The sequence below is a fragment of the Pongo pygmaeus genome, chromosome 9 (genome assembly GCF_028885625.2).
Source record: "Pongo pygmaeus isolate AG05252 chromosome 9, NHGRI_mPonPyg2-v2.0_pri, whole genome shotgun sequence".
Classification (NCBI taxonomy): domain Eukaryota; kingdom Metazoa; phylum Chordata; class Mammalia; order Primates; family Hominidae; genus Pongo; species Pongo pygmaeus.
Window position 1 is genome coordinate 86,782,196 of NC_072382.2, and position 12,403 is coordinate 86,794,598.

Here is a 12,403-nt window from a genome sequence, read left to right on the forward strand (position 1 = left end):
CTGTGGATAGATGCAAAGAAGGTGGGGGGTTCTATTTTCCACTTTGGTGTTTTGAAGATGAGGGATCGGGGGATAGGATGAGACAGGCAGTCCTGGTCCTAGATGGGGAGATAATGGAGCCAATCTCATTAGTGCTCCAGAGCTGGCTGGATGCTGGTTTTACAGGTAACTGAAAGAAAGGCTGAGAAAGTAGCTTGTACTATGATCTGGCAGAAGCCAGAACAGGGTTTGTGCTTCTGCCACTGTGCTCTAGCAAGTGTGACTCTAATTAGCTCATTTTGCCCTTCCCTAAGGTCAGAGCAGGAACGATAAATAGAGCTAGACGAAGCACTCTAATAAAAAACCTGGGTTGGGAAGCCGAGGCAGGCAGATTACAAGGTCAGGAATTCTCGAGACCAGCTTGGCCAACATGGTAAAACCCCATCTCTACTAAAAATACAAAAATTGGCCGGGCGTGGTGGTGGGCACCTGTAATCCCAGCTACTCAGGAGGCTAAGGCGGGAGAATTGCTTGAACCCAGGAAGCGGAGGTTGCAGTGAGCCGAGATCACGCCAGTGCACTCCGGCCTGGGTGACCGAGCGAGACTCCATCTAAAAAAAAAAAAAAAAAAAAAGACCTGAGGAGACAATGGAAAGGGCATTGACCTAGGTTAGTCACTCTTATTGACAAGTGGGTAGAACGTTCTAGTATCTGTTTGGGAAAACAGGCAAGCATTCTAGTTGTTTTCAATGACATTTATGAGATGCTTGTTGTAAGATCCCATGTTCGCCTGTCACTCAGGCTTTCTTGAACCTACATTAAATCAGTGCTTGTTTTGAGAAAATTAAGCTGGTTGGTTCCTAAGGGAGAGTAATGTGCTTCATATACTAAAATCATCCCCAAAGCATTTTAACTACTTTAAAAAAAATCCTTGAGATCTGCTATGTCCTTTAAAACAAAATAAATAAAAATAAAAATCCTACTCTTAATAACATAGCCAAAGTTGCCCATTTAGGGGAGATGATGCCCAGAATTGCAGTGAAGACTGTAGAAATATTAGCCCAGAAGAAGTTCATTAGCCTTGTTAGGAAATTTAGATGTTTAGAATTCCTAAAATATTTTATTTAAAATGAGAAGTCAGGCTAATTTTCTAATACAATTTAAATCAAATGATAATTTATTCTAAGGGTTTTTAGAAAATACTTTATGAAAATTTTACATACATAAGAAGCACAGTATAATTGAACAACTTACATTCTAATTAAAACTTTGTTGCAAAACATGTTTGTGACTACTCTTATGCTGCTTTCATATAGTAAAGTTATAAGAAAAACAATCATATATATGCAGGGTTTTAAAAAAATAAACTCATAAAAATACAGGCTTGAGACCTATTTTAGAATTAAGTCAAAACAAGCCAACAACTGAATTTTACCTATGACCAGTGGGTGGCACTAAAATACATTTGAGGCTTGTTTTAACTGCCTGTTTCCTCAAGGCAGAAAAACACCAGTAAATTCAGTCTCATTGCCCTAATATGGAATTCCATATTTTATTAGAGATTACAGAGTAAATAGTTTCTTAAGGTCCATTTTTTTTTATCATCACTGATGTTCTGTCTCCATTCCCCACTCCACTTTGAGTATCTTTCTGCGACTTTTTCCCACAACCTACAAAGGTCCTGCAAGGGTACCAGACCCTCTTAACTGTGGCACAGAATTGTGGTGTGAAACACATGATGGCAAACAAGAACATTTTGCTTGTTAACAATACCCCATGTTTAATGCTCTGGGGCAGTTTTTTCTTTGAAGCAGCAGCAGAAATTCAGTTTTCCTAGCTTGTTCCAATATCTTATTTAATGTTAGAGTCACAAATTACACATTTTGTTATTATTTAAATCCCTTGGGCCTTGTAATCAAAGAAGCACATGCAGATTGACTTTTACATGCTGTGTAGTATTCCTTAGGTGCAATGGATAGAAAGTGAGGACATTTGTCCACCTACTGAGATTTTCAAGATCAGATTCCACCGGTTTAGTAGTTTTCAGTGGAGGAGCCAGTGGAATTTGGGCTCATTTGGAAATCTTGGCAATCAAAAGCATTCTGAGAGGCAGTGTTGCTTCAATCCAAGTATTGGGGGAGTTTACCATCTTCTCCCAGAGAGCAACTTCCTCTGAAGTAGAGTCCATCCAGTCCACTTCAGTCCCATAACTTTTACCTGAAAAAAGGAAGCTTTGCATTTAAAAAGAAACAGCTCATTGGGGGTGGGGGAAAGAGGGAAAGTCATTCCCTAATTATAACCACCAGCGGAAGCTAGGAGGAGCTTTCTTCACCGGGAGGGCAGATGTGAGACTCAACATAAGGAAGAACTGTTCAACTGTCTGAGTGACTTCATGTTTGTAATCATTACCATAATTCCCAGAGCAATGATTTTTCTTCAAGTTAATGTAAAGGCCAGATGAAAATTCATCAAGGAATAAGGGAGTTGGGAGGACTTCTGCACTGGGTTGGAGATGACACTAGATAATCTCTAGGTTAGTGTGACTAAGGCTTTAGTGTCTAACAGACTCAATTTTGTTGAATCTTGGCTCTGCCACTTTGTAGCTGTGTTACTTACTTTCTTGGACTATCAGTTCCTTTGGGGTAACATTAGTAACTACCTCATAGACTTGTGAGGATTCAATGAAATAATGTAAATGAAGCATTTAATACAGTGACAGGTGCTCCATAAATGTTACTGTTATTACTCAAAGCATATATTTAGCCTTGAAGGACCATAAATGTTTTTGCAGGGCAGACTACTGATGAAGGCTTTTCTGTCCCTGCCACTGCCACAGTAACTTAAGCTCTATATGCAGAGACACTTCACCCTGTTAATCCTCATATCTGGAGCCCTTGGCATACAACCTGACATTTCTTTACTCATTTATTTCACTATACTTAACAGATATCCATTTTCAGGATATCTCGGTTTTCATTGGGAAGAAGCAAAGCAACAAACAAACCTCTAGTATCTCTAGAAAAATTTGGCTCATGGAGAATTAAAAATGTAGCAAACAGTACCTGTTCCAAAGCCAATCCGAAGACCTCCCAAAAATTGGTTGGTTAATTTGTAATGGTCCCAGACAGTAAGCTCTACACAGGCTTCCATCAGATCTTCAGGCCTGAACCCATCATACACCATAGTGTGGTTGAAGATAGGGTTGGTGGTTTTCCCTACAGCTCTTGTCTTCTGGCGACTTTTCCTACTTGTATCTGGAAGGATGGTACTACAAAAAGAGGCATGATTGTGGGAGCATTTTAGTAAGACAGTGAACATTCATGCTTTCAATACATAACAACACAGCTATTAAAGATTGACAATGGAGGAAAATGTGGAGAGATAGTGGTGGTGGTGGTTTGGCAGACAGTGGGGTAGGGGGTAGGGACACATCATGCTGAAAAGACTCTGGACCTAGAGTCGGCTATACTTGGTTTGAATCCTGACTCTGCTACCTCCTGGGTATGCATTTTAGGGAAAGTTACTCAACCTTACGGACACTTGCTTCTTCATCTATAAAATGGGAATGGTGATGCTGATTTCATAAGGCTAAAATTAGAATTAAATAACATATGCAAAACACTTAGCTCCATGCCTGCATTTAGTAAGTGCTTAATATGCTAGTAATCATTTGAGGATTCCTTTAAAATTTGCAAGCACAGGCTATCCTGATTAGCTGCGATAGCCTAAGACATTTGTCTTATACAGAATAGAAAAAGAAGAGAAACCTCTCCAAATTGCTAGATTTGACTTCGGAAATAAATTATGTAATTTTTTTTACAATCACTTACATTTCATTTATGATAACAATTAAATGAACTTTAACCTACCATGCCTCTTGTAAGTGGCAATATAAGACAATACAAGTGGCAATACAAGGCAAGAAGGTCTGTGAATGGTCTCAGAATGTGACTGACTGACTTCGTCTTAGAATGAGGCTGACTTGAGCCAAAAAAATCTTACCAGCTGACATCTATAAAGAGAATGTGTAGGGAAAATCATAAATAATATCATCTATGCTACTTAGATATATGTCACATATATATTTATTTATTTAATAGAGAAGGGGTTTTGCTATGTTGACCAGGCTGGTCTTGAACTCCTGGGCTCCGGTTATCCGTCCACCTTGGCCTCCCAAAGTGTTGGAATTATAGGCATGAGACACCTCGCCCTACCAGGTATATGTCACATATATTTAAAAAGCTACAGTTGGTCTTCTGGTAGACTATATATAAATAAAATCAGAGAAAGTAGGAGAGCGTACTAATATCTGTTTAGTTATTATTTACTAGATGCCAGCCACTTTATATGTATAACAGAGAGAAGAGTTTGCCATTTAAAAACCCAAACTGTCTCAAGCTCTTAGTAAGGGTTGATTAGCAAATCATTTTCCAAATATCTGCAGTCTCATACAATGACCCTTTGCAAATAGGCCACAAAACAGGTGGGACAAAGGAGAGAAGGAATTCTCCCTGCTCCACAAAGGAGTCAAGGGGTGTGACATCTTACCATTAGAAATTTAATAAACTCTTTTGAACTGATTATTGCCCTCACCAACAGATGTTTTCCCTAGAACACATTACATATTGAGTATGAGGTCTCTAGTTTCATTTGACCTCTTACTTTATGATTTTAAAGCTAAATGAAGCCTTGAGAGTTCATGATATAGATTCCTCCAATTCATGTCTCCATTATCCCAAGTAAATTCATTTAAATTATGAATGATGAGTCAGCATTACAGATATAGAGAACCGAAACTAACCAGCAAAGGCCAGGCTACAGAACTGATGCAGACAGAGTCATCAATACTATTACCATTTAACAAAAGAATTTAGATGACTTCCCCTTAGCAGTGGTAGATCAAGGCATTCCTTCACCCAGATGTGCACTTCTCCAGTTGTAGGAAGCTTTTTACCTACAATAGAAAAAGAAGAGAAAATTTTCACTGCCAGTTCTCCCTTGGCAATACTGCGTCCAAAGATGTCAGCCTAAAAATGTTCTGGCATACTAGCTAGTATTTGATGATATCATCTGAACTGATTAAATCTATACAGTCTTAACTAAGTCTTTCATAATCTGGTTTTACTGAACTCGATAGCTCTATAAAAATAATTCATATTGACTTTAAGTACCGAGTATTACATCATTAGTACATCATTCATTTGGGGTTTTGCTTGATTCAACAAAATCAAACATCAGGAATGTGAATCATCCATTTACGGTTATATTCAAAATATCTCAATGAAATGCATATACCTTTCAAACATTAATACCAGTATCAGTTGGTGCTAGTGGAAGACATTTAAAACATATTGGGGTATAAAGTAACCAAAACAGGTATTGGCTAAGGTATAGTCATTTTTAAGAGTAGTTATACCTTTTTTTTTGAGACAGGGTCTCACTCTGTCACCCAGGTTGGAGTTCAGTGGTACAATCATGGCTCACTGCAGCCTCAACCTCCTGGGCTCAAGTGATCCTCCCACCTCAGCCCTCCCAGAGGAGCTGCAACTACAGGCATGTGCCACCACACTTGGCTAATTTTTAAATTTTTGTAGAGACAGAGTTTTGTCATGTTGCCCAGGCTCGTCTTGAACTCCTAAGCTCAAGGGATCCACCTGCCTCAGCCTCCTAAAGTGTTGGAATTACAGGCGTGAGCTACCACACCCAGTCAAGAGTGGTTAAACATTTTATAGGGATATTGTATGTACATACATAATAGTTAATATTATGGGCAGATAGTTACTAAGAAGTTGGCTTAGTCTGAAATTGTTGTCTAGGCTGGGTTCATACGAACAGAGGAATGCCACCAGATTTTTCTGAATGGGTTAGCTCAATCAGTCAACCAAACAGTACTTAGTGAGCATCTATCATATGCTCATCTCTATGCTATGCTAGGAACATCATTAAATATACAGAGAATACATGAAATAATCTATGCCCTTGGAAAATGTTTATAGTTATGTTGGAGAGAATAATTCAAATAAAATGATAAAAATGTAATATACAGTGAAACTCCAAGTTATTACTGTAATGTTCCAGAAGATGATATGATCAGTGAGATCTAATATAGTTAGGGAAAGCTTTATGGAGGAGATGGGGCTTCATCTAAGACTTTGGTAGGTTGAGGAGAAGAGGAAGCCATTTCAAAGAAGAAAAACTACGTGGACAAAAATTCAGACATGGTGGCACCCATCACAACACACAATACCCCTGTCCTCTACTACCAAGTGATAGAAGGAAAAAGGGAAATGGGGTTTCTATGAATGTTGACTTTAAATGATAGGATACAAATTATATGCAAAAGAATCTACCTTTTAGGAAAATCCAGAAGTTCAAAGGTGGTAGTTTGACAGCAATCCGGCCTGAAAATATGCTTTGCTTGCCCTCTAATTCTTTCTTTTTTGGGGGCAGGGGGTGGTATAAACTACATCAGAATGCTTTTCTTTAGTCCAGTCACTATCCTCACCATCAATTATTTCTTCCATCTCACTAGCTTCACTGCCTGGTTACTGAAAGCATTTGAGTTTACAACCTCTGATTTCAGCCATAACATTCAGACAGATTCTTAAAGAGACTAACTTGGGGAACTTGCTTGGGAAATGGAGCAAGGAGCTGGCTGGCATTCATTTCCTGCTAGTCTCTTGCTCCTTAACTGGGCTGAAGACCTGACAAGGAGGCAAATGATAATCTTGAGGGAAAAGCTTTATCTCTTAATGAGACCCTGAGAGGGGAGGGTGAATGAGCTTTAAGTTCTCTGGAGTCCTCTGAATTCCCACCTGTGAAAAAGAACACTCAAGTTCTATTCTTATAGCACTATCAATAAGTCCAAATTCCAAACACAGGAATACACAAATTCTAAATACAGGCCATTCACATTGTGCAGATACAAACTTTTTGGAGAGTGAGGTGAAACCTAATGACTATAAACTAAACTAAAAAAAAAGGATGAGAACTTTCTCATAGAAACAGAAAGTAAAATGATGATTACCAGAAGCTGGTAGTAGGGGAAAAGGAAATTGTTGGTTAATAGATAAAGAGTTTCAGATTTGCAAGATGAAAAGTTTCTGGAGATCTGTTTCCCAACAATGTGAATATACTTAGCACTACTGAGCTGTACAGTTAAAAATGGTGAAGATGGTAGATTTTATGTTTTCTTTTTTTTTTTTTTTTGCCACAATAACAAAAAAAGAATTTTCTTATTTACAATTGCGAATAGACTCATTTGGTCTATACATTACTAAGTTGGTAAGCTTGTTTAGGGCCTCACCTTTGAAAACACATACTAAATACTGTGAGAAGGGAGGGATAAGGAAAGGACATAAATTTGAATAGAAAATCATTACATACCAGGGACTGGCTCTGGGACATACTGGAGAGCTAGTTTCATGTCACCTCTGTTTTCTGCTTCAAGGGCAACTGGTGCTGTCTGAAAAGTGAAGAAATGTCAGCAGGTGGGAGACAGACTTTTCATCCTGTTTGTTGGTATAGGTCCCATTACAGAACCATATCTGTCCCATTTCTGGGACCATGTGTCACTCATGAGTGCTCTGGATTAAAATTTCTCTCTGCATCAGAACTAGACTGTTGCCTTAATACCTGGGAAAACTAGGCTGTATATCTTGAAAAATCTTGCAGGATACCCAGAAAATATTTCAAGGCCTTTAGTCTCAAAGCTGGTGAAGAAACCAGAATGGCTTTCTTGGAGATGGGAGAGGTTTCTTCGAATGCTTTAATTTTGATGAAAACACAAATATTTTGTTAGCTATTCAGCCAGCATATAAAACAATTTATTTGTATTCCCTTTATTTGAAGGAGTATGAGATAGTGTGTGAAAGTAAGGGGGAAAAGGCCATATCTTATATTTTCAAAGCTGCACTAATCTGATTATTTTAGGCCAAATGCATAGAAGTCTGTAAGTATAACAAAGACTGAACAATAATTTTTTAAACTTCTATCTGTTATTTTCAAGTACACGTTGAATATTCCTTATCTGAAATGCTTGGGATCAGAAATGTTTCAGATTTCGGATTTGTTTTTTGAAATTTGTAATATTTGCATATACGTAATGAGATATCTTAGGGATGGGACCCAAGTCTAAACACAAAATTCATTTATGTTTCATATACATCTTCTATACATAGCCTGAAGGTAATTTTATATAACATTTTTAATAACTTTATGCAACCCATCACATGAAGCAGATGTGGAATTTTCCACTTGCGGCATCATATCAGCACTCAAAAAGTTTCAGATTTTGGAGCATTATGGATTTGAAATTTTTGAATTAGGGATGCTAAACCTGTATAAGAAACCTGTACAAGATAGTTTTTTACTTTCAAATTCTGGCTCTTTAGAGCTTTATTTTCAAAATATGGGTATGTATCAGAAACGTAATGGTAGCCAGTTAAAAATGAGATGCTTTTGATATCTTCTGAGGAGTTCAGGTCTTGGGTAGGGCTAGAAATAAGTACTTCAAGTGATTTTGATATAACATTTGAGAACCATTTCTTTAGTGGAACTAAAACAGTTCCACTGTTGTGTAGACACTAAGTTATGGTTTGTATTAGTTATTTATATTTATCACTTCCTACTATGATGGACTAGCTTGGATCACATCAACCCCTAAACTAAGAACAATTTAAAAGATGGGATTTTAAATATCAATTTGAAAGTGCTAAAGAATTATTAACACAGACAGGACTCAAATGAACAAGATCTTAGAGTCTGACATTCTTCTCTGCTTTTCACTTTGAGACATTTAAGTAGTGCCAAACTGAGCACATAAAAAAGCCTAACAGAATGAGACTGAAAAGGTGAGCAGGACTTTTAGCAGTTTCATGAGGCTAGGGAGACAAAACTTGGAGTCCACAGCCTGTCAAGAAGGAATGGCACTGGAAAAACACTCTAGACCAGTGGTTTTCAAAGTACAGTTTCTAGGCCAGCAGCATTGACAGGGAACCTGTTAAAAATGTATATTCTTGGGCCCATAAACCTTGGGAATAGGGCTCAGAATCTAGTGGGTCTATTTTTTTTTTTTTTTTTTTGAGACAGGGTCTCGCTTTGTTGCCCAGGCTAGAGTGCAATGGTGTGATCTCAGTTCATTGCAACCACCACCTCCCGGGTTCAAGTGATCCTCCCATTTCAGCTTCTTGAGTGGCTGCTGGGGCTATAGGTGCATGCCACCAAGCCTGGTTAATTTCTTTGCAAAAGCAGGGTTTTGCCACGTTCCTCAGGCTTGTTTCCATCCAACTCCTGGACTCAAGCAATCCACACCTCAACCTCCCAAAGTGCTGAGATTACAGCTGAGAGCCACCACACCCAGCCCCAGAATCTGTGATTTAATTAAGTCCTTCAGGTGAATCAGATGCATGCTGATTTTGAGAACTATTTCCCATGGCTTTCAGTTGGAACCTCTGAAGGGCCTTAGCCTAGGAATATAAGCAAACAAAAACTAGACCAGATCACATGAAAATTGGGCTTGTGCTTCAAAGTCAGTTCATTCCCAGATTAAATGAAGGTGGTCTATGCCTGCTGTGTCAGAAGCAAAAGTAAATCCTCCCAAATTATTCCTAGAACGTTCTCATAGGCAATACCCCACATATGATCAAAAAATGAACGGGCATACCAAGACAAAGAACTAAGTGTCCAAACTAAGATTTTAAAAAATAGATAAGCAGGACTCACAAATGTTTAAGATATTGGAATTTTCAAGTACATACATTAAATAATTTTGCATGCTATATTTTTAAAGACAATGTTAAGATAGAGAATTTTAGGAGAGAAATGGAATCAAAATAGTCAAAAGAAAATATACTTTTGAAAATATAAGTTTTATATTATAGACTGGGTTAAATTGTAGATGGTTTTAACAACAGAATAGACATAGCAGATAAAATTGTTGAATTGTGAAAAGGTTAGCAAAAAATGGACTGAAATATAAGAAAATAAGAATATACAGAAAAGACCATAAGAGACATGTTGGACAGAATAAAAAGGTATAACATACTTGTAATTGGAGTTTCCAGAAGGAGAGGAGAAAATAATGGGGCAAAAGTAATATTTGAAGAAATAGTTGCTGAGAAATTTTCAAAGTGATGAAAGATACCAAAACATAGATAGATTCAAGCAGCTCACTGAACCCCAAACCTCAGGATAAATTAAAGAAAACTACACCTAGGCTCATTATAGTACAATTGCTAAAAATCAAAGGCAAAGAAAAGTATCCTAAAATCTGGAAAAGAACACATAACCTTCAAAGGCGCAAAAATAAGACTAATAGCTGACTTCAGAACAGAAATGACCAAATACTATGAAATGACATCTTCAAAACACTGAAAGAAATAATTGTCAACCTAGCAACAGAGCAAAAATATCCCTCAAAGATTGAAAAAGATGTTATGATACCAAGAAAATCTGAAAGAATCTGTTGCCAGGAGATATTCACTAAGAGTAAAACTAAAGGCGAGTCTTGAACAGAAGAAACAACTCCACGGATAAATCCAGGAAAGGATAAAGAGCAAGGGAAAGGCAAATATGTGGTTAAATCTAAATTAATAGACTGTATAAAACAATAACAGTAATGTCTAATGGGACTTAAAAATATATACAATTAAAACATGACCAAAAATAGCACAAAGGATGGGAGAATGCGTAAATGGAGTTAAAATGTTCTTGGTTCCTTTCACTGTTCTGAAAGTGGCAAAAGTTCTAATTTATATTACAGTTTGAATTCAAGGGTGCATATTATAATCTCTACTAATAAACTAATAAAGGAACTAATAAAGAAAAATGAAAATAAACTATGACTGACATATTAAGAGAGAGAAAAAATGGAATAATAATCCCAAAGGAGGCAATTATGAAAATAAGAAAACAGGACAAATAGTAAGATACTAGATTTGGACCCAAATATGTCAATAATTATATTAAGTGCAAATGGACTCGATAATCCAATTAAGAGACAAATATTTTAAGGCTGGAAAAACATCAAAACTACTGCTTATAAAAATATATCTGAGCTACAAGAATTTTAAAAGGCTGAAAATCAAAAGATAGAAACAAACTTCTAATCAGAAGGAAGCTAATAGAGCTATACAAATACAGGCAAAGTAGATTTTAAGGCAATAAGCATTACTAGAGATAAAAAGGGAATTTCAAAATGATAAAATGGTTAATTCATCAAGAAAATATAACAATTACAGTTGTATGTACATGTAATAAGACAATCTCAAATATAGTGAATCAAAAATAATAAAACTAAAAGGAGAAAAAGACAAATTCACAATTGTAACTCTCCTAGTAATTCACAGTACACACAGACATAAAATCCATGAGGATACAAAAGATTTCAGGAACTAGTTTTGACTTAATTGATAAATATAGAACATTACATCCTTTAATCATTGAATACACTTTGGTTTCAAGTGACACATGGAACATTTATCAAAATTCAGCCACATATTAGGCTAAAAGTCAGTATCAAATTTCAAAGGATTGAATTATTTAAAAGACCTTCCTGAAGTCTCTGAAACATTTGTGTTAAATGATTTAAACATTCTCCCAATAACCTTTTTTACCTTTCTTTTTCTTCCTCTAGTTTAAAATTATCCCAAACTACAGATCTGTACTCTGAATTAAATGCAATTAAGCTTTTTCCTATACACCAGGTACCACATCAACCAACCAAATAAACAAACAGAAAATTCCGGACTCACCTTCCGCTTCAGAGGGTACCATCTCAATTGTTTATTCTGTTTGTTATCCCAGTCCCATGTTTCCAAATCAAGTTCCACCTCCCCTAGGAAACTATTGCGCTTAAATGAATCCCGATGCCAAACGGACAGGTTCAGTTTCTGTGTCTTTAAGATTTGTTTTTCAATTTTATACTGAAGTTCAAAGAAGAAAATTAAATGATGAATAACATTACTTGATGCCAAAGTTATAACACAGAGATGAAGAGAAAATTCATCTGTATATATCAAATTTTCTTATCTGTTAGGTTTCAAGTCCCAAAAATATTGCAAAGTCATCTTATTCTAAGTGTCTTGTTTCAAAGAGCTAAAATCGATCTTTCATAAAAGCTGATTTGCTTCCCCACTCTGGAAAAGCAAACCAAGGCTCAAATATCATAGTTGGTAATAGCTCTCTAACAATAAAAGCCAGTTTTTCAATTTTCGCTGAATATTTTTAGACTAGATGTAATACAAAATTCAGTCTAAAATACAAATCAAATGTAACCCAATTCTGTTTTCTACTTAAGAACAAGGTCTTTTTAAAATAGTCTTTTTAGAGCAGTTTTCGGTTTACAGCAAAACTGAGCAGAAAGAACAGAGTTCCCATATGCCATGTATGCCGCCACATACACACACCTCCCCCACTATCAACA

General features: G+C 36.6%; 1 protein-coding gene across 33 annotated transcripts in view; it reads right to left on the reverse strand.

The window, feature by feature from the left end:
* Positions 1 to 1,125: 1,125 nt before the first annotated feature.
* SYTL2 (synaptotagmin like 2) overlaps positions 1,126 to 12,403 on the reverse strand; it is a 116,649-nt gene continuing 105,371 nt past the window's right edge. For all 33 annotated transcript variants that reach the window (XM_063671285.1, XM_063671288.1, XM_054437948.2 and 30 more), the window contains 5 exons: positions 11,733 to 11,903; positions 7,366 to 7,444; positions 4,834 to 4,933; positions 3,042 to 3,247; positions 1,126 to 2,196 (listed from right to left, as the gene is read on the reverse strand). In XM_063671285.1, coding sequence (XP_063527355.1) covers positions 2,051 to 2,196; positions 3,042 to 3,247; positions 4,834 to 4,933; positions 7,366 to 7,444; positions 11,733 to 11,903 — 702 coding nt within the window. In that variant the 3' untranslated portion in view covers positions 1,126 to 2,050. The remainder of the gene's footprint in view (positions 2,197 to 3,041; positions 3,248 to 4,833; positions 4,934 to 7,365; positions 7,445 to 11,732; positions 11,904 to 12,403) is intronic.